The sequence below is a fragment of the Ceratotherium simum genome, chromosome 7 (assembly GCF_057802395.1).
Source record: "Ceratotherium simum simum isolate JZ-2026a chromosome 7, ASM5780239v1, whole genome shotgun sequence".
NCBI lineage: Eukaryota > Metazoa > Chordata > Mammalia > Perissodactyla > Rhinocerotidae > Ceratotherium > Ceratotherium simum.
The window spans coordinates 48379267-48402173 of NC_141906.1; the positions used below are offsets into that span (position 1 = coordinate 48379267).

At 41.4% G+C, this 22907-nt stretch overlaps 2 protein-coding genes and 1 pseudogene across 2 annotated transcripts; 2 read left to right on the forward strand and 1 right to left on the reverse strand.

Annotated features, from left to right (window-relative positions):
• The first annotated feature begins 890 nt into the window (after positions 1-890).
• Positions 891-3292, forward strand: KDM4D (lysine demethylase 4D). Its single transcript, XM_014785025.2, has one exon. It carries the CDS (start codon positions 1233-1235, stop codon positions 2799-2801), a length of 1569 nt encoding a protein of 522 aa, XP_014640511.2. The 5' UTR covers positions 891-1232; the 3' UTR covers positions 2802-3292.
• A 4777-nt stretch (positions 3293-8069) lies between these two features.
• On the reverse strand, positions 8070-8488 carry LOC106801376 (large ribosomal subunit protein eL30 pseudogene; annotated as a pseudogene).
• Positions 8489-14019: 5531 nt separating this feature from the next.
• On the forward strand, positions 14020-15978 carry LOC147916673 (lysine-specific demethylase 4D-like). The gene has a single exon (XM_087434081.1). The coding sequence runs from the start codon at positions 14020-14022 to the stop codon at positions 15976-15978; it is 1959 nt and encodes a 652-aa protein (XP_087290207.1).
• The last annotated feature ends 6929 nt before the right edge of the window (positions 15979-22907 follow it).

Genomic DNA, 22907 nt, shown 5'->3' on the forward strand with positions numbered 1-22907 from the left:
TCTAGCTTCTTCAATTGAATGTTTAGTTCGTTTATTTTCAATCACTCTTCCTTTTAATACAATGAAATATGTCTCTTAGTCTTCTTTAATGCTTTTCACCCTAAACTCTTTTTAAATAAACATACAGAAATTTGTGAAAGTCACCATAGCTTGATGAATTATCATAGTTAGCTATTCTGATGGCTGTGTAACCAGCACCTAGGTTCAGAACAGAATATTAACATTACTCCAGAGACCCCATCCCGTGCCCCCACTCACAACCTCTCTCTTTTCCAAAGGCAACCACTAGTCTGACTTCTAACATAGATTACTTATCTCCGTTTTATCTTTATATAAATGGTGTCATGGAATAGGTATTCTTTTGAGTTTGGATAATTTTGCTCAGTATTATGTTTTCCTATATTTTCATGTAGTTTTTGTGTATTTTCATTGCTGTATTGTGTTCCATGGTATGAGTATACCACAATGTATTTATCCATTCTACTGTTGATGGACATTTGAATGTTTCCAGTATTTGTGTGCTAGAAATAATGTGGTTATGAATGTTCTTGGACATGACTTTTCAGTGCACAGCCGTACACATTTCCTAGTCATGTGGTAACAGTTGAATCTTAGCACATGCACATGTTCAACTTCACACATGCATATGCTCAATTTTAGTAGATACTGTCCAAATAGTTTTCCAAAGTGAATGTAATGATTGCCATTATCTATACTAGGATATGAGAATTCCTATTGTTCCACATCTACATCATCACTTGTGTTGTCAATCTTATGAAATTTTAACCTTTGAGTGCAATAATATTCCATGGTGGTATTTTATTTGTAGTTTCCTAATTTTTTCCAAACATTAATTTTCAACGTTTCTGTATTCTGTCTTTTAGATTTTGTTTTAAACACTTCCCTGAAGATACTACATTTGTGTTACATATCCAGGATTGGATGATTTGAAAGACGTCAAGAGGATAGAGCAAGGAACCAACTGAGAAACATCAGTTGGAAGGCTCAGCCACCATCACTGCCTGGGCAAAGCATCTGACCAGAGCAGAGTTCCCTGGTGAATCAGCAAGCTTAAAAAACATTATCATCTTATTTGCATAAAAGTCCACTGGTGGTTCCTACTGACTCATAGACACTCAAACTCATTTTTGAAAAAGTAGCATTTTCCAGCATCCTCAACTATCCAGAACATACCTAAATACTTGCGAGTTTGTGGCTTATTAACGGAAGCTATGAAGTCTAAGGCCAGCTCTGCCCAGAACCCAAGTTGCAGCATAATGATATTTCGTCCAACCAAAGAAGAATTTAGTGACTTCGATAAATATATTGCTTACATAGAATCCCAAGGTGCACACCGAGCAGGACTGGCTAAGATAATTCCACCAAAAGAATGGAAAGCCAGACCTACCTATGATGATATCAGTGACATCTTAATAACCACTCCCCTCCAGCAGGTGGCCTCGGGGCAGGCAGGCGTGTTTTCTCAATACCACAAAAAGAAGAAAGCCATGACAGTGGGGGAGTATCGCCACTTGGCAAACAGTGACAGATATCGGACTCCACCACACGTGGATTTTGAGGACTTGGAGAGAAAATATTGGAAAACTCGCCTCTATGATTCACCGATATATGGTGCTGACATCAGCGGCTCCTTATTTGATGAAAACACTAAAGAGTGGAACCTTGGACACCTAGGAACCATTCAGGACCTGTTGGAGCAGGAGTGTGGAGTTGTCATCCAAGGCGTCAACACGCCCTACCTCTACTTCGGCATGTGGAAGACCACGTTCGCTTGGCACACGGAGGACATGGACCTTTACAGCATCAACTACCTGCACTTCGGGGAGCCCAAGACTTGGTACGCGGTGCCCCCAGAACACGGCCAGCGCCTGGAACGCCTGGCCAGGGAGCTGTTCCCGGGCAGTTCCCGGGGCTGTGAGGCCTTCATGAGGCACAAGGTGGCTCTCATCTCGCCTACTGTCCTCAAGGACCACGGGATCCCCTTCAGTCGGATCACTCAGGAGGCTGGAGAGTTCATGGTGACCTTTCCTTATGGCTACCACTCTGGCTTCAACCACGGCTTCAACTGCGCGGAAGCCATCAACTTCGCCACCCCGCGATGGATTGATTATGGCAAAGTGGCCTCCCAGTGCAGCTGCGGGGAGGCCAGGGTGTCCTTTTCCATGGACGCCTTCGTGCGCATCCTGCAACCCGAGCGCTATGAGCTATGGAAACGCGGGCAGGACCGGGCTGTCGTGGACCACACGGAGCCCACGGCGCCGGGCAGCCAGGAGCTGAGCGCCTGGAGGGAGGCCCGGGCACCCGGGAGAGCCGCGCTGGGCCTGAGGCACCTCCCGCGCCGCCGGGCCCCGCGCCCCCCTCGGCCTGCGGCTGCGGGCGGTGGAAGCCGCCGCCGCGCCCCTCCGCGCCGGGCGTCTCCGCGCCCCTCGCCGGCCCGCGCTTCTTCCTCTGCCGCCCAGTCCTGCGCTGCCGCCGCCCGCAGCTCCCCGGAGCCCGGCCCAGCCCCGCCGCCGACCCCAGGACAGTCTACCGGGGATCTCCACCCCTCAACTGGCAGACGTGGTCGTGGTCGTCGTCCTCGGGAACAGGGGACTCAAGAGCCGATTGTCCGGGCCCGGGCCAAAAGGCGCCTCTCCGTGGGCACAACGCGCACAGCTCCCGAGCCTGAGATTCAGCCCCTGCCTGCGGATGGACCCTCAACGGACAACCCTGCACCGCCGAGCCCTGGGTCCCAGCATCCTGCTGAGGCTTCCGGGTGCTGTTGTGCCCCTGTACCCTAAGCCAAAGGGACGCCTTTGTACCCCAGGGCTTGCTGAGACTGGTCACATTTACATCTCAGAGCTTTGGGCGAGTTTGCAGGTCACGGGTCTTGCATGAGAGAGTCCCTCTGTTGATGCCCCTGGGTCCGTGGTATTTGCCAAGTTTGCCGTAGTTTGTTCTTCCTCTCAGACCCTGGAATGTCTTTGGACACTGCTAACTTCTGTGCGCTGAGGTTTCATCCACTGGACACTCGTGTCTCTGCGAACTAGCTTCTGCTGAGGTTGCCAGAAGCTGATCTACCCCTAGGCTCCTATCCTCTGGGCAACTCTGGATGCTGCTGTGCTTCTGAAGACTCCTGGGTTTTGGATTCCCTCCAATCTCCCTCCGACCTCCCTCTCCCCATTTTGTTGCACATCGAGGCCTTTTTGACCAATGAGGTCAGAAGAGGCTCAGAAAGTAATTTATGATCTTTCTGAGTCATTGATGTATCTAAAATGTGGTATCACCAGTATTTGTTCACAAATATATTAAAGATAACCAAAATGTTAAAATCTGACTTTATTTCTGTTATTGTGGATTCAACCCAGTTGGGAGGTGGAGGTTCTTCTTTTCTTCACTTTTCTTAATAATCAATTATATCAAAATATTTCAAGCAAAACTTATTTTTATGGGCTGGTTACAATGTGTGTTGTTGGTGAATGAGTTTGAGGGATGGTTGTTGGGTTCTGGTTGGCTGGCCGAGTGGGGAATTTGGTTTGCAGCCATATCTTAAGGATGACTTGGTGGAAATCACCTGGTACTTGGTGGGGCAGTAGGACACAAGTTGCTGGGAGAGAGGAGCAAGCATAGGACAAAAGGTATCATCTGAATATCTTCTCCCCAAGTCTCCACTCCCTTTTCAACACTGTATGTATATTTCACATGGTTAGTTCATTGATTCAGCCCAAGGAGTAAGTCCACAAATAAATGAACAGATAATTTCAATTAGTAACATTTGCTGTGAAGGAACTAAAGGGGATGAGATGACAGGGCAGAATGGGCAGGAGCCAGCCTAGGTTCTGGGGGTCAGGGAAAGCTTCATAGAGCGGGAGACCTTTCCGAGACCCAACTAACAAGAGGGAAGGTCCAGAGCAGATTTCCACTAGTGTAATACACCTGAGGTGGAACTTGTTGGTTTTGTTTTTCCAGGAATAGCAAGGAAGCTCATTTGTGTCTGGGACATAGAAGGAGGAGAGAGGCAGGGCCCAGGTATGTAGGACCTTGTGGCTCATGCTAAGGATTTGAATTTTTTTCTACTTAAAATGATAAGGCATTGGAAGTTTCAAACAACACTCGACATGATGTGATTTACATATTTAACCAACTTAGTTGTTCTGTGGAGAATGTGGGGGCAGGAGAATGAGTTAGAACATCTAAGTAATACAGGTGAGAGTTGATGGTTACTTTGACCTAGGCATTAGTATTGAAAATGCACAAAAGTGAACAAACTCAGAATAAATTTTGGAAATAGAAAATGATAGTTTGTATACAGAAAGAAACATTTAGGAGAAGCAGGCCACCTCTCCCCTCCCTCCAGCTCCTCACAGAATTTCAGTAAGGCCTGGAATTTGAAGCACCATGGAAACCTGAAGGCAGGAGTAATAAAAAGGTAGTGCTTATTTGAAGTTCTGATTAAGGAACAGCAAAAACCCATATCCGGGGCCGGTCCCGTGGCTTGGCTGTTAAGTGCGCGTGCTCCGCTGCTGGCGGCCCGGGTTCGGATCCCGGACACGCACCGACACACCACCTCTCCGGCCATGCTGAGGCCGCGTCCCACATACAGCAACTAGAAGGATGTGCAGCTATGACATACAACTATCTACTGGGGCTTTGGGGGAAAAATAAATAAACAAATAAAATTAAAAAAAAAAAACAAAAAAACCCATGTCTTCATTCCTCCCACCATGCAGCTAGCAACTTCTTTCCTTATGTAACAGGAGATGGAAGTGTATTCTGTGGAAGATTGAGGCTGAGAGTCTGAACTGGGGGACTCCAGGTACAGTGGAGGAGGGGAGTGAGATTCTTGACTGAAAAGGAGATTAAGCATTATTGAGACTTATTTAGACTTATTGAGATGGTGGAACCACAAGACGGAAGCCGACTGGAATCACTGAGAAGGGAACATCCCTAGAGAGCAGCTGACAGTAGATCTTACATGAGCAGGGAATAAACTTTTATGTGATAAGTAACTGAGATCTTGAGGGGTTTTTGTCTTCAATTTAGGTCATTTGTGGATACAGCAGAGCAGAGAAATAAAGGAATTCTGAACAGCATATATTCTTCAAGTTTACAGATGAAAGTCTATGCAGCCAAAAGTAATATATCATGTGTGGTTTTGTCAACTTATCCCCACCATCAATGTTTTAAAAAGTCAATATTACCTTTACAAGATCTAAAGACATTGCTATATATAGATCCTAGTCAGTCCAACAAAGTCAATTAGATCTGTGTAATTTTTTATTTTATTCATTCCCCTGCTGATAGACAATTAGATTATTTCCAAATCTTTGTTAATTCAAACAATGCTGTACTGACAGTTTTGTACATAGAAATAGAATTACTGGGTTGTATTTATGTTTATTTTCAACTTTTCTAGGAACAGCCAGATTGGCCTCCAACTTCTGTCTCCAGTGACAATGTTGGAGAGTTCTGGTTTCTCCGTATCTTGGCCCATTTTTTATATTGTCATATCTTTCCGTTTTTCGTAATCGAAATGAGTGAAAAATAGTATCTTGTTGCATGTCCCTGATTACTAGTGATCTTACACTTTTTATATTTAAATTTTCGTATTTAACCATATTAGCCGTTTGGATTTTCTCTTTCATGAATTGCCTATTCTAAGGCTTTGCCCACCGTTTTGGACTTGACTATCTTTTTTATTGGTCTGTAGAGGTTTTGTGATATTCTGGATGCTAACACATTGTCTATTGCAGGTATGATGAAAAACTTCTTCTAGTCTGCAATTTCTTTTTTTTTTTTTATGTCATATTATATGTCATTATAGTTGAGGTTCCCCAGAGAAACAGAACTAATAGGATATATATATTTAGATATATATAAGAGGAGCTTTTACTACAGGAATTGGTTCACATGGTTATGGAGGCCAAGAAATCCCATGATCTGCCAGATCAGCCGTCTGCAGCTGGAGAACCAGGAATATGGTGGTGTAATTCGTCCTGCATCTACTGTTTTGTCCTATTCAGAATAGACTCTCAATGGCTTGGATGATCCCATCTGCACTGGTGAAGGCGATCTTTACCTAGTCTACTGGTACAAATGCTAATCACTTCCTGAGACACCCACGCAGATACACCCAGAAATGGTGCATCACCATCTATCTGGGCATCTCTTAGCCCAGTCATGTCAACACATAAAATTAACCATCACAGTCATCATTACATTGGCCTCAGTTAAATATATCAGACATTTCCATCTTGGTGCTAGGTTCTTCCTTAAGACATTTTTTCCACCCTGAGTTCGTAAAGACATTCTTCAATATTTTCTTCAATAGTCTTAAAGTTCTCTTTTGTATCTTCATTCTGTAATCCATCTCAAACTTATTTATGTGAGTACTGCATATCGAATAGTCCATTTCTCCCCAGAGGTTTGGTATGCACCTCCATTATATGGAGATTCCCACATACATCTGTACCTGTGTCTGGCCTTTGTATTCTGCACGTAGGTGTATTTGTCCATTGCAGCTCAAATATCAAAGTTTGATAGGGGAGAGATCACACCTCTTCTATTTTTAAGGAATCATCTTGGAGATTCTTGTTTGAATACCTGACTCCACCACTTACTAGATCTGTCACCTTGAGCAAGTAGTTTAATGTCTCCTTGACTCAGTTTCCTCATCTGAGAAATAGGGTTAATAGAAGGATTCCCTTATACGGCGATTATGAGTATTAAATGAGTTAATCTCTGCAGATTACATGGAACAGAGTCTAGCATTTGAGAGTCACCATACGTGTTAGTGACTTTTAATAATATTTGTACTATTAGAGGTAAAGAGGGACTTCTGTTTATCAAAAGAGGAAAAAGAGAGTAAAAAGACAAATCAAGGAGTGGGAACAAATATTATATTACTCATATCCAATAAAGAGCTAATATCCAGAATACATAAAGAACTACTGCAGAGACAGAAAGACAGACAACCCAGCAGAAAAAAGGGACAACATATGGAAATGCAAATCATAATGAGATACCCCAATGCCCTCACCTGATTGGCTAAAACTAAAAAGGCTGATAATCACCAAAGGTTTGCAAAAGTGAGGAGCAATGAACACCCTCATATGAAGGTGGTGAGTGTATAAACTGGTAAAAACTGTTGAAAAACAGTTTGGCAAGATGAAGTTTGAATTCACATATTCTGTGACCAAGAGATCCATTTTTAGGCATGAGTGCACGTGTGTACGTGTCAGAGCACTTTCAGAGCAACGCTGTAAGAGGCCAAAAGTGGAAACAACCTGAAGGCCCATCAACAGTAGAAGGTTTATACAGCTGAACACTTTACAGCCCTGAAACAGAACAAAGTCCAGCTACAGGCAACAACATAAATGATGAAAAAAGACTCAAAAGAATACATTCAAGTACATAAATACAATTCTATTTATATAAGGTCATATAAAGTTTTCAAAAACGGGCACAGTTTTCATTTTATATTGTTAACCAAAATTACTATGCCTGTAGTTAGCATAGGATTAGTCTAAGGAGGTGGGGCCATAATCCTGGGGGAGACTCCCGGGTGCCTGCATTGTTTTATTTCTTGACCTGGGTGGTGGTTCCACTCTTGTTCATTCCATAGTTATTTGTTAAACTGTACATACATACTTTATAAATTTCTGCAAGCACTCTATATTTCATATTTTAAAACGTTAAAAAACTTTGTTTTCTACTCTAAGAAAATTAAGTCAAGTAGTGGTTTATAGAATCATTTGGTTTATATTGTGTTGTATTGTTTTGTAGACTGTTTAAAAAATCTATTTATATTTCTAATTTTTTTCATTCTAATATTGTTTATTAATGCCTTTTCTTGTTTATTTATTATTTTATTATATTAAGTAATACTTTTTTTAGAACAGTTTTAGATTTACAAAAAATTGAGCAGATAGCTCAGAGCGTTCCCATATTACCACCCCCCAACGCACCCCCCATCACATTTTTCCCTATTATTGTCACCATTCCTATGGCACATTTGTTACAATTAATGAACAAATATCAACAGGTTATCATTCACTAAAGGCCACAGTTTATTCCGATTTCTTCAGTTTTTTTTTAAAACAAGCTCTGGCCAATTTTATTAAAGAAAAATTTTCATGATTTACTTTTTCACCAGCCTGTTTGGGCATGCTCCTAACGATATCGGAATCACCTGATCAGTGATAGCCAGCATGCATACTCCGTGGTATTTTCCACAGGTTGTGCCTAATTCAATATCATTGCCACTGTAGTGATGGACACCAGTGTTGGCCAACGTGGTGTAGCACTCTGTTTTGGATTTCCTCAAGGCTGGGCAGTTGTTGGCAAGGGTGACCAGTTGCGCTTTGCCTTGTCTGATCATTTTCAGAGTCGGCTTGTACCCCAGCATGTACTTTCCACTTTTCATTGGGAGTTGGAGCCTAGAGTTGATCGACTCCAGTGATTTTATGGTCTTCTTTGCTGCCACCATCTTCCTGCTTTAGGTGCAGCCGGTACCCAACCGAGACAGGCCATCAAGATGGCAGGGAGCGAGAAAAGCCAGATTTTCTCAGTTTTTACCCACAGTCCTTTTACTGTTCCAAGATCCTATCCAAAATAGCAAATTACATTTAGTTTTTATGTCTCTTTAGGTTTCTCTTGGCTGTAACAGATTCTCAGACTTTCCTTGTTTTTGACGAAATGTTTATATAGAAACTTGACAATTTGGGGGAGTACTGGTCAGGTATATTGTAGGACACCCCTCTATTGGAATTTGTTTTTCTTATGATTAGCCTGGGGTTGTGTGTTTTTTGGAGGAAGATTACAGAGGTAAAGTGAAATTTAATCATATCATATCAAAGGTATATATTATCAACATAATATATGATTCTTGATGTTGACCTGGCTGAAATCATGTTTGTCAGGGTTCTCTACTATTACTACCCCCACCCACACCCCCACTTGCTGCTCTGTCCTCTGGAAGGAAGTCACTCTTCGAAGCCCACACTCAGGGAGCAGAGTGTTATGCTCCCCTCTTTTAGGGTGGAGTACTATTTAATTTATTTGGAATCTTATACAGGAGAGATTTATTTGTCTCTTCTCCACAATTTTTAATTTATTCAACCATTTGTTTATATCAATATGAACTCACAGATATTTATTTTATAGTTTGGCTCATTCAATACTACTTTATTTTGTTGCTGAAATTATTTGAGCTTTGGCCATTGGGAGTCTTGCCTTTGGTTCTGTGACCCTTTGACGAGCCCCACCAATTGTGTTTATTTTTAGCATGTGCTTAATTGCAAGCACTACAAGATGCTCCAGGCTCATGTTGTGTATTTCCCGCCCCAGTCCTAGAAACTTTTTTTCCTTCCTCAGTATCACTGGTTCTTTATTTAATTTTTCTTTAAAAGTATCAGATTTATTTTTTATTAACCATCTCTATTTTTGTATATGTTCATTTTCCTTTTTGTTTATTTATCATTCTGTCATTACTTTTATCTTTCCTTTCTTTTGCATTGTTCTGTTTTTTTTTTACTAACTGCTTGAGTTCAACAGAAAAATCCATAGATTTTTTAGATAGTAAACGAATATTATTGTAGAGATTATGTGGATATTAATTTTCAAATATATATGGTTGGGTTTAGTCTTTATTGTTGACTTTCAATTTTTTTTCATTGTGGTCAAGATTGTGCTCAATATGTTGTGTCTATGGAATTTTTATTGTTATTTATTTTGTGGTCTTACATTGGTAAATTTTTGTAAATGTTTTACATGTATTGAAAATCATTTTCCATTTGCTGTGTGGTTGTTGCACGTTATATGATCAAAGTTGTTAAATTTTGTGGTTCAAACTTTTATCGCATCATTAATTTTCTTCTCTGCTCATCTATCAGTTTCTGAGAGAATGGTGTTTAAAAAAAAATCCTCCCACCATGGTTGCAAATACAGTTGACCCTCCCTGTCTGGGGGTTCCCCACTTGTGGATTCAACAGGCTTTCCATCCATGGTTCTTTGAATCTGCATATGCGGAATCCTTGGATAGGGAGGCTATAAAGGACTTGAGCATCCACGGATATCGAGGGCCCACTGCATGTCAGTTTTACCTTATAATTCTCAGTCTTTGTGTTCTATGGCTCGTTGCTATGTGTTTAAGGGCATAAAGTGCACCATTGTAATATTTTCCTAGTGAGTTTTTCTTTTTGATAGCTGTAAAATGTTCTTCTTTTATCCTATAAATACATTTGATGTTAATTACTGTTAGATCAGGTTTCTTTTGTTTAATATTTCTGTGGTTCGACTTTCCCACTACTTTATTTTCAACCTCTTAGTTTGCTTTAAGATTGGTTTAAAAAAACAAAGGGGCATGGACAAAGTGGGATGACCAACCAGGACCCTAGCTGCTACATTCCGTTAGATGGGCACTGATTAAATTAGACTATTGCCCCGGTATAAAGCCAGAACCAACAGGACGTGGGGCCGCATTTGAAGGCTAGCTACCCAGAGGACACTGTCTCTCCAGGGCCTGGAGTCCCTTCAACTGGAATCAGGATTGTGGTGGTGGAAAGTAAGTCACTTTATTTTTGTTATTTGTGCTTGTGAACAAAAGAATTATTTTCCTATTACAAGTTAAAAGAAGTGGCTGTAGTTTTACATATATTTGCAATTGAGAAATACGCACTGAGATATCATTTCCTTGATTTAAAACAAATTTTTATTTTTAAACTGTGTTTGCAGGCTTGTGGATTTAATTTTTCTCTTAATGTTTTCTTGGTAAAAATTTCAAAGATTTTCAGGAAAAAGCACTGCACTTAGTGGGCAGGTATCCAATGGAAATAAGAGGGTTTCTAGAACTGGGAAAGGATCCAATTGATTCACTAATCAATTAGAAGGGACTTGGAAAATATGGGGGATTAAATTGGAGATTTTGATTGGATATGGAGGTGTTAGACTTGAGATGGTGATGATTGAATTAGAATTGAGATGGGACATATACAGCCTTGAGCACAGCGTGTTTTACTTAGAGACTGAATCCTTAAAGGAAATAATTTTCTAGGTCCTAGTGTATCATCATTCTGAGTCAAGATTTTAGGCTAGCAGAAGGCAAGCACTTTTTTTGTTTTTGTTTTTTTCCTTTAAAGCATAAAACAGATGAAAATGACATTTTATATCAGAAAGCTACTTTTTCCTGGTAAAATTCTCATTTATTTATGCATTCAAAGTACAAATATTACGTGCATGTTATTTTTAGATTTCTTCCCTGGGACCTTGTATTTCTGTTGTTAAAGAGATTAAAACTTTTTTGCTATTCCATTTTATAACTGATCGTTAACTGGTGTATAAAATGCTTTAGATTTCTGTACACGAATCAGTGTCTAGAAACTTTGTTGAACTCTATATTTCTGATAAGTTATCTATAATGCAAATCGATGATTAGGTTTTAATTAGTTTATTTCAACTGTTTGCCCATTAAGGATAATGCTTGTTGAGAGTGTGTAGATTTGTGTTCTGTACTTTTTTGCCTGATTGTTATTTACATAGACACTCTTTCTATTATGAGAATTCTTTCCTTTTTTTTGTTTGTTTGTTTTTTGTGAGGAAGATTGGCCCTGAGGTAACATTTGTTGCCAGTGTTCCTCTTTTTACTGGAGGAAGATTGTTGCTGAGCTAACATCTGTGCCAACCTTCTTCTACGTTGTATGTGGGACCCCGCCACAGCATGGCTTGATGAGCGGTGTGTGGGTCCATACCACGATCCCAACCTGTGAACCCCGGGCCACCAAAGCAGAGTGTGTGAACTTAACCACTACACCATCAGGCGGGCCCCTTCCTTTTTTTTTAATGCATGCATTAAAACAATGAAATAGTTGTTGAGTTATTTCAGATATTTTTCTGCAGGCAATAAGATGATGATGTTTCCATTTCTTCTGCGAAGGGACTCAGTAACTGCTAGATTTTGTGAACCGTCCTTGCAATAATTTATCATGTGTCATTCTTTTACTGTCCTGTTGCAGTAAAGATTTGATAATATTTTATTTAAGATTTTTGCAACTTTGCCCCTAGATAAAATTGGCCGTATAGAGTACTTACCTAGTGTGGCCCTCTTCTGGTTCTGGGTTCTGGTTTATACTTATAGCCTCATAAGATAAACTGAATATCCCATCCCAGAAAAGTTAGTTAGAATGCACTTACAAAATGACATGAGTATTAGGTTTTTATGGGTCATATTTAAAGAACTGTTATATTTCCATTAAGTTTATTAGTATATATAAGTATTCTACTTTTTTCTTGGACCACTTTGAGATATTTGTACTTTTGAGAAAATCATCCATTTTAGTTTTCAAAACTGTTAGCACCAAGTTATTCATAAGAATCAGCTATAATTTTAAAAAATTTCTCTGCTAAATTTTAGCTATGTCCTCTATTTTATCATAATGTGGTTGATTTGTACTTTTCTCTCTTTTCTCTGCTTATGTCTTTTTACTTCCAAGAGTCTTTTCTAAGAATCAGATTTTGGTTTGAGTCGTCATTTCTATTGGGTGTTAGGTTTTCTTTTGCAGTTGTTTCTTCGTATGTCTTTGTTTTTCTTTCCTTAATTCATCTTTGAGGTTAATTATCCAGTTTCTTGAGTTGAGTGCTTTATTCATTTATTTGCAAATGTGCTTAATTTTCTTTTAGTTCAGTTAGATGTTCCTCTTTTTCTGTCTTATGTTTTGCCTTAAAATTCTTTTTTAAAGAATTTTAGCTTTATTGAGGTATAACTGACAGATAAAATTGTAAAATATTGAGAGTGAACTTTGTGGGGATTTGATATATGCATGCATTGTGAAGGGATTCCCCCCATCTAGTTAATTAACACAAAAATCACCTCACATATTTATCTAATTTTTTTTTTGGTGAGAACATTTAAGTTTTATTCTCTTAGAAAATTTCAATTACACGATACACTGTTATCAACTATAGTCATCATGTTTTACATTAGATCCTCAGACCTTGTTCATTTTATAGCTGAAAGTTTGTGCCCTTTTACCAAGCTCTCCCTTTTCCCCCACCCCAGACCCTGGCAACCACTTTTCTACTCTGTTTCTTTAAGTTCCACTTTTTTTTTACATTCCACATATAAATGATACCATGAAGTATTTGTCTTTCTCTGTCTGGCTTATTTCACTTAGCGTAATCCCCTCAAGGTCCATCCATGTTGTTGCAAATGGCAGGATTTCCTTCTTTCTGATGGCTGAATAATACTCCAATATATATATATACCATATCTTCTTTATCCATTCACCCGTTGATGGACACTTAGGTTGTTGCCATGTCTTAGCTGTTGTGAAAATGCTGCATGAACATGGGAGTCATTTCTTTTGGATGTATATCCGGGGGTGGGACTGCTGGATCATATTGTAGCTCTATTTTTAACTATTTGAGGAACCTCCATATTGTTTTCAATAGTGACTGCACCAATTTACATTCCTACCAACAGTGTGTTTTTTGCCCTCAAATTCTAATTTTGAAATTAACATTACCATACGAATTTTCTTTAACTTGATGCTAAAAGAGAGTTTCTTTTGTCATTCACTTATTTTCAAATATTCTGTGTTCGTTTCTTTAGGTTTAGCTTTTAAACTTCCTTGAAGAGACTTTCTGTTACAGCAGGGTGAGGAGCCACCCATGTACTCAAGAACGTGAGTCAGGAGAGGCCTCAGAGACACTTACACCCCAGCTGAGGAACCTCACAGAGCTGCCAGCTGAGCCAGGACTTGGCTTAGAGTGCCCGCTCCACTGGGAAATACTCTATTTCCTTTGGGCCCAAAATGCTGACCAGAGTGGAGTCCCTGTGGTGAATCGGCAAGCCTCGAAAAAGATCACCTCATTTGTTTCAAAGTTCAAGTCTCAGTTACTGCCTCACAGATATACTAACTTTTTTTTTAAGTAAGGAAACAGAGAAGACATTACTCCCTAACATTCTCAGGTATCTAAACATACCTAAGAACCCGGGAGTCGGCTGCTTACTCTATTGCAGCCATGAGGTCTAAGCACGGTGGTACCCAGAACCCAGGTTTCAGAATCATGAACTTCCGCCCAACCATGGAAGAATTTAAAGATTTCAACAAGTATATTGCTTACATGGAATCCCAAGGTGCACACCGAGCAGGACTGGCTAAGATAATTCCACCAAAAGAATGGAAAGCCAGACCTACCTATGATGATATCAGTGACATCTTAATAGTCACTCCCCTCCAGCAGGTGGCCTCGGGGCAGGCAGGCGTGTTTTCTCAATACCACAAAAAGAAGAAAGCCATGACAGTGGGGGAGTATCGCCACTTGGCAAACAGTGACAGATATCGGACTCCACCACACGTGGATTTTGAGGACTTGGAGAGAAAATATTGGAAAACTCGCCTCTATGATTCACCGATATATGGTGCTGACAGCGGCTCCTTATTTGATGAAAACACTAAAGAGTGGAACCTTGGACACCTAGGAACCATTCAGGACCTGTTGGAGCAGGAGTGTGGAGTTGTCATCCAAGGTGTCAACACGCCCTACCTCTACTTCGGCATGTGGAAGACCACGTTCGCTTGGCACACGGAGGACATGGACCTTTACAGCATCAACTACCTGCACTTCGGGGAGCCCAAGACTTGGTACGCGGTGCCCCCAGAACACGGCCAGCGCCTGGAACGCCTGGCCAGGGAGCTGTTCCCGGGCAGTTCCCGGGGCTGTGAGGCCTTCATGAGGCACAAGGTGGCTCTCATCTCGCCTACTGTCCTCAAGGACCACGGGATCCCCTTCAGTCGGATCACTCAGGAGGCTGGAGAGTTCATGGTGACCTTTCCCTATGGCTACCACTCTGGCTTCAACCACGGCTTCAACTGCGCGGAAGCCATCAACTTCGCCACCCCGCGATGGATTGATTATGGCAAAGTGGCCTCCCAGTGCAGCTGCGGGGAGGCCAGGGTGTCCTTTTCCATGGACGCCTTCGTGCGCATCCTGCAACCCGAGCGCTATGAGCTGTGGAAACGCGGGCAGGACCGGGCTGTCGTGGACCACACGGAGCCCACGGCGCCGGGCAGCCAGGAGCTGAGCGCCTGGAGGGAGGCCCGGGCACCCGGGAGAGCCGCGCTGGGCCTGAGGCACCTCCCGCGCCGCCGGGCCCCGCGCCCCCCTCGGCCTGCGGCTGCGGGCGGTGGAAGCCGCCGCCGCGCCCCTCCGCGCCGGGCGTCTCCGCGCCCCTCGCCGGCCCGCGCTTCTTCCTCTGCCGCCCAGTCCTGCGCTGCCGCCGCCCGCAGCTCCCCGGAGCCCGGCCCAGCCCCGCCGCCGACCCCAGGACAGTCTACCGGGGATCTCCACCCCTCAACTGGCAGACGTGGTCGTGGTCGTCGTCCTCGGGAACAGGGGACTCAAGAGCCGATTGTCCGGGCCCGGGCCAAAAGGCGCCTCTCCGTGGGCACAACGCGCACAGCTCCCGAGCCTGAGATTCAGCCCCTGCCTGCGGATGGACCCTCAATGGACAACCCTGCACCGCCGAGCCCTGGGTCCCAGCATCCTGCTGAGGCTTCCGGGTGCTGTTGTGCCCCTGATCTTCAACCCTTGGGGCCCCCGTTAGATCCCAATGAGGCGATGCACCCTGGCCCATGCCTGCTATCCTTGGACAGTATTACATTCAGTCTCCCTGACTGTGTCCCACTAACTCCTCCCAAGGTCATTGGAACTCTGAGAAGGTTCCGCAGTTATGCTGCTGGGGAGTGGAACGCCCCTGTGAACCTCTCTGAGGTCGTAAGGATGGACCATTCTTATGCCTCTATGATCCTGGCCCCAGTTGCAATTCCCAGAATCTCTTGCAGCCCTGACTGTGATCGGGGGCTAAAGCTAGAGGCAGCTGCACCTCTTGAGTCCTGGAACCTGTTCACCACCAATGGATGGTCTTCAGTCTCTGAGCCCACCGCTATTGAAGATTTTGCCAAATGTGGCTTTATCTGACCCTCAACCCCAGGGACCCCCTCCCAGCCAGACAACAGTCTGGGTTGGGCTTGTTCCCAGTAGAGACACTTTATCTCCTAGAAATGACACATTTCCCAAACTGCCAGATGCTGTCTCCTATGATGACAACCAGAGTTCCCAGTAGGCACTGAAGTGGGCCTCTCCATCCCAACAGCTGCCATAGAAGGTGGTAGTGCCTCTCCTTAGCCCACTTCTGAACCGATGGGCCTTTGGCCTTTGCCTTGGCCTAGATGCCATGAACACTGCTTGTTCTTGATGTCCCCTCAGGATACTCCCCTGCAGTGGTCTGCCTCTAGCCCCCCACAACAATCTGGGACAACACTGGATGATGCTGAGAATCTGGCTGAGCCCCTTCTTCCCCAGGTTGCATCAGGGCCTCTGAGTCACTGACCCTGGCTTCCGATGGACACTGCTGCAGCCATAACTGAACCCCAGGAGCTTCTCAAACTCCTGCAACTCTGATACACCCTACCTCTCAGGCCACCACTCAGGCCACTGTTCATGCTGAAACTAGACCGTTTGCCCAACTGAGTTTGTCAGGCAGTTCTGCCTCAGGGATATTTGTAACTTTATTGATGTTTGTTAAAGTTGCTATCCCTAGCGTGTATCTGCAAAGCAAAGAAAGATAAAAATCCTTAAAATATATTTTTAAAGTCAGAATTATATAAAAGAGATATATTTTGTTAAAAACAAGACAATAGGCCCAAAATGGAGTTGCTTATGCTAAGCATGACATCACCAAATGGAGATTTAACTTAATTACAGTTTCTGCTCTCCCAGAAATGGAGCCGTAAACCAACCAATCAGGAGTCACCTGAGCAGCACTAGTTAGGTCATGTGTCCAACAGACTCCTACTAAGCCCTAAAGGAAAGCAACCTTGCAATAACCAACCAGATTTTTTGCCTAGTGTAACTTCCCTTTTCCCGCTCCCTTCTGCCTATAAAAGTCTTTGATTTTGTACAGCTCCTTGGAGCTTCTTTCTATCTGCTAGATTGGATGCTGCACAATTCGAATCAATTTTTGCTTAAATAAATGCTTAAAATTATTAACATGCCTCAGTTTATCTTTTAACAATCTGAAACAAAGTGATTCAGAAAAGTTAAAGGTAAAAGAAAGGCGAAACTGTACCAAGTAAAATACAAATAGAAAGCAGGAGCCATGGATTGTAGTATCAGACAAACTAGAATTAAGGCTCAAAGGTACATAGAGAGGCTCTTTATAATTGTAAAGGCCTAAATTTCACCATGAAAATATAGCAGTTGTGAATATCCATGTAACTTTGATAAAGGATAAATTATAGTAAATAAAACAAGTAGAAAGAAGCACATCAAAAACAGGAGAATTTAGGGCTGGCCCGGTGGCTTAGCGGTTAAGTGCGGGCGTTCCGCTACTGGCGGCCTGGGTTCGGATCCCGGGCATGCACGGATGCACTGCTTCTCCGGCCATGCTGAGGCCGTGTCCCACATACAGCAACTAGAAAGATGTGCAACTATGACATACAACTATCTACTGGGGCTTTGGGGGAAGAAAAGAAGGAGGAGGATTGGCAATAGATGTTAGCTCAGAGCCGGTCTTCCTCAGCAAAATAAAGAGGAGGATTGGCATGGATGTTAGCTCAGGGCTGATCTCCCTCACAAAAAAAAAAAAAAAAAAAAAAGGAGAATTTAAGTCATGTTATATGATATTTATAATAAGAAATATATATTTGGCCTTCATTCCAGTTTCAGGCACAGAGCTCCTAAAGCCCTTGGAATTTCCTAAGAAATGAGAGTAATAAAGGTGTCTTTTGTTATGTTATAAGGTGACTTTTGGACCACACCTAAGGATGGGGGGCTGGTCACTAGAGGAACCAACCATATGACTAGAGAGTTGGAACTTTTGGTCCCACCCCTTGACCTCCCGGGAGGGGAGAGGGACTGGAGGTTGAATTGATCATGCCTATATAAGAAGCCTCCCTAAAAACCAGGAAGGACAGGGTTCTCGGAGCTTCCAGATTGGTGAACACGTGGAGGTGCTGGGAGAGTGCCCCTTCCCCATACCTTGCCCTATGTATCTCTTCCATCTGGCCGCTCCAGAGTTATATATATATGAGTTTTCATAATAAACCGGTATTCTAGTAAGTAAAATGTTTTCTGATTTCTGTGAACCGCTCTAGCAAATTAATCAAATCCAAGGAGGGGGTTGTGGAAACTTCTGCTTTATAGCCAATTGGTCAGAAATACAAGTAACAACCTGCCTGGGCTTTTGATTGGCATCCGAAGTGGTGGGGGGGGGGCAGTCTTGTAGTACTGAGCCCTTAACCTGTGGGATGTGACACTATCTCCAGGTAGATAGTATCAGAATTGAGTTGAACTGTAGAACACCCAGCTGGTGTCCCAAGCTTTTTTGTTGGCAGTGTGGGGAAAAATCCTCCCCACATATTGGAATTGGATGTTCAGAACCAAGTTTTACCTTACTTAGTACAAGACAGAGAAAAGGGACAAACCTAAGGATATAGAAAACTTAAATAGCATTAACAATAAGTAGAATATATGTACTTGGTAATAGAGTGTAATCCTTTTGTCAAGTGCCAGTGGATCCATCACAAAAATTGACAATATTATTAGGGTGAAAAGAAAACATCAGTGAATTCCAAAGTAAGTAAAAAATCAAACTTCTTAATTATCATGCAATAAAACTAGAAATTAATGTTATTTATTTATTTTTTTAGGAAGATTGGCCCTGAGCTAACATCTGCCCATCCTCCTCTTTTTGCTGAGGAAGACTGGCCCTGGGCTAACATCCATGCCCATCTTCCCCCACTTTATATGGGACACCGCCACAGCATGCCTTGACAAGTGGTGTGTGGGTGCGCACCCGGGATCCGAACCAGCAAACCCTGCAGGCCGCCACAGTGGAGCTCGCACACTTAACCACTTGAGCCACCAGGCCGGCCCAAGAAATTAATTTTAAAAATCAGAAAATATAGAGACCGGCTTCTTTCTGGAAAGTAAAAAAACTCTCAGTCGATGACTTGCAGATTGGAGCAAGATAAGCCACGAGAGCTGAATTCCTAGGAAACAATAAATATTTGTTAACCATGAACTTTGGAGCCAGACTGCCTGGTTTTGAGTCCCAGCTTCACTCTTACTAGCTTGTGTGACCTTGGCAAATTACTTAACTTCATGATGACTCAGTTTCCTCAACTGTAAAATGGGCATAGTAATGATTGGTATGAAGTTTCTACGAGTTAATATTTGTAAAGCTCAAGGATGGATGCCTGGGACACAATAAGCATTACTGAAGTGTCTTTAGATTTAAAAATGAATGAAATCCGTGTGGGAATATATGAGATTCAGTTAAAATAGCACGGAGGGAAATTTACACCATAAGTATTTTTATCAATAAAATTGAAAGAATGAAATTAAGTGGATTAAGCTTCTGTCTCATAAAGTTAGGAAAAAACAAACTGAAAGAAGGTAGTAGGAAGGAATTAATAAAGATATATGCAGATATTAAGGAGTTAGAAAACTGTAAAATAATATAACTAGCAAATCAACAAAAAGCTCAGATAATATCGATACTTTTCTAGAAAAAATTAATTAACCAAAACTGATTTCAGAAGAGATAGAAAATCTAAGACATAAATTTCTATGTAAGCAATATAGAATTCTAAACATCTGCATCTTCAAAAATCACTAGTCCTAAGTAATTTCACAAGGAACTGTGTGAAACCTTTAAAGAGCAGATATTTCTGAATCTATTTAGTCATTGAAAAAGAAGAAAAAATTAAAAGTTTTAAAGTAAGCACAATGTTGATAGGAAAACCTGACAAATTGCATAAGAAGAAAAAATAATAGATAAGTTATTTATGAACATCGATGTAAAAGTTTTAAATTAAAATTAGCTAAGGCAATCTAATTGCATTAAAAGAATAACATAATGACTAAATGATGTATACTGCAGGAAGGCAATGATGGTTTAAATAAGCAAATCTAGTAATATGACTTATCCTATTAATAGATCCAAAAAGAATAGTTATATGATCGTTTTCATAGATGCTGATAGGCATTTGACAAAATTCAATGCTCAGTTTGTTTTAAACACACCCCCACACAGGAATCAATTAATATATTCTTAAAATGAAAACATTTTCTCTATTTATCTAGTTAGCTATTTTAGCCCAAAACACAGCATTTTATTTAGGAGGGAAATACTTGAGACATTTCTGCCAGTAATTAAAATAGAATTAGAGGTATTAACCAATGCAAAATATTAGAGCTATAAGTGATGGAAGGAAAGTGACAAATTGTTTCTTTTCTTTTTTTTTTTTAGTTGGTATGATTGAATACCTGGAAAACCCAAGGAAGAGGCTCGTCACAGCTTTTTCTCTTACTTTTCACCCTAACAGGGCTCTGTGCTGCCCAGATTTTACTTCTTGGGACACTTTACTAACACTCACGAGCATTTCTGCAGTGAGGAGGCAAACATCAATCCTCCTAAGTCAAGAAGGTGGGGGAATGAGGCAGAACTCAATCAGAACTTTTTTGTACATCTAAAGTGAGTGAAAATAAAAGGAAAGAACCAAAGAGGGCCAAACATTCAGAGATTCTTAATTAGGTAAAAATTTTCGGGTACCATTGTGTGCAAACTGAGAGGGTAGTGTTAAAAAGAAACAACAGGTCCAAAATGGAGTCACTTGGGCTAAGCCCCACCTCAGCGAACTAAGATTTAACACCTAACCTAATTGCAGTTTCAGTCTCTCCGTGGAGTGGAATTTTAAACCAATCAGGTTGATCAGCACTAGTGAGGTAATCTGGCTGATCAGACCCCTGCCGGTCCTGGCCCCTAAGAGAAGGTGGGGCCTAAAACAACCCGCTCTTTGTTTTTATAACTTCCTTGTTCTGCCCCCTATAAAAACCTTCCATTTTGTACAGCTCATGGGAGCTCCCTTTTTTGCTAGATGGGATGCTGCCTGATTCATGAACTGGATAATAAAGCCAATTAGATCTTCAAATTTACTCGGTTGAATTTTGTTTCTTTAACAGTAGTCAACGTTAGATAAAGAGTAGGATTCTTAAAATCAAGATTTCAGAAAAGATGAGATCACAGGGTGACTAAGTTGGGGTGGGGAAAAAGGTCATTTGAGGAAGGGGAGGAGGTGAAGGAACTGAGAAGGCGGCTTGCTGAACAACGTAAGAAAACTCTCGTGAGACCTTTCATTTTATTCTTGTTTACGTCAATGGTCAACCACATGTAGTCACTATTTCAAACTTTCTACCTTTCCCAGACCTTCCCTTTTATCACTCTTCTCATTTTTACGTGGATGACCTTGACCTCTCGTTACTGATAAAGCTTCCCTGATTGTCCCAGACCTCTCTCCTCTGAACTTCTATAACGCTTCATTGAGCACAGAGTGCAGGAACCATACCACACATCAAGATCAGCGGTTCATTTAATACACAAATCACCCAATGAGGTAGAGACTATGATTATTCTCATTATATAGATGAAGAAACAATTATAGAAAAGATGAATAAAATTCTTAAAGTCACCATTTAGTAAATATTGGGGTCAGTATTCAAATCCAACTTATCGATTAGTGCTAATTGTGTACTTGTCTTATCTTCCCCATAGAAATGAACATCTTTTCGGGAAGGTCTAAGTCTTGATTCATTTCTGTATTCTCCACTGAACCTCTCTTGATACCTTAAGCATTGTAGTCACTCAATTTATATTTATTTGAATAAATGATTAAGTGAAATCATCTAGCCAGAGTTTCTCATCATTCACTCTCCTGGCTAAATATTTCTCTGGATCCTCACCTTCCAATCTTTTTGTGGCTTTTAATTTTAAGTTTAATTCTATCTTGAATTACAGTGAGGAGCCATGGGATTGGATTAGGATAGTCCTGATTGATTTAAAGTTTATTGGCCTTATGAGCTCAATCCCTGCCATTTTGAGGATGGCCCCAGTGAGAAAGCTCTTTATGGGGCTGGGAGTGTCTCATTTGAAACCAGGATTTCAGGTTAGTGGAAGATAGGCTATGTATTATTCTGTTCTTTTTTTCTTATTAAATGTGTGAAATTGATAGAAAGGGAGAACTTTCTCTGTTAAAAGTTTAAAGCATTTGTTTTTCAGTTGTAGGAACAATTTTTATTTTTACATTGGAAACTGTGATAGATGGAGTTTCCATTTCTCCCAGATTAAAAATGGTATATATATGTATGTACATATATATAGTTATTGTCACATGGGTGATAGCTAGTATTGCTATGTTGCCGTGTTAAAAGTTTTAAGGACACATTTTTTTCAGGCAAAATCTTTTCTTTTTATGGGAAACTGAAGGAGTAGACCAGAGTTGGACATGAATGATTTTGGAGGATGTTGAGGGATTAGATAGGGATGATACTGAGTGAATTCAATTTTACATATTTATTTCACTTAGAGCCAGACCATCAGTCATGCTGCTTCATTTTGAGGCTGAGTCCAAAGGGGAAAGCATGTTTCTAGATCTTGGAAAATGTTCATGTGAAATCAGGATTTCATATTATTGGACAATTGCCTGTTTATTCCTCTACCTTGTTTCTTTTTTTTTTTTTTTCTGAGGACGATTCACCCTGAGTTAACATCTGTTACCAATCCTCCTCTTTTTGCTTGAGGAAGATTCGCCCTGAGCTAACATCTGTGCAAATCCTCCTCTATTTTGTATGTGTGTCGCTGCCACAGCATGGCCGCCGACAAGCCGTGTAGGTGTGCGCCTGGGACCCAACCGGGCTGCTGAAGTGAGTGTACTAAACTTAACCACTAGGCCACCAAGCTGGCCCCACGGGTTTCTTATTTTTAAAAAAATGTGTAAAAGAGATTAAGGCAAGAACTATTTACATTTGAAATGGAGTTTAAAATTTTAAAATCTTTACCTTTTATT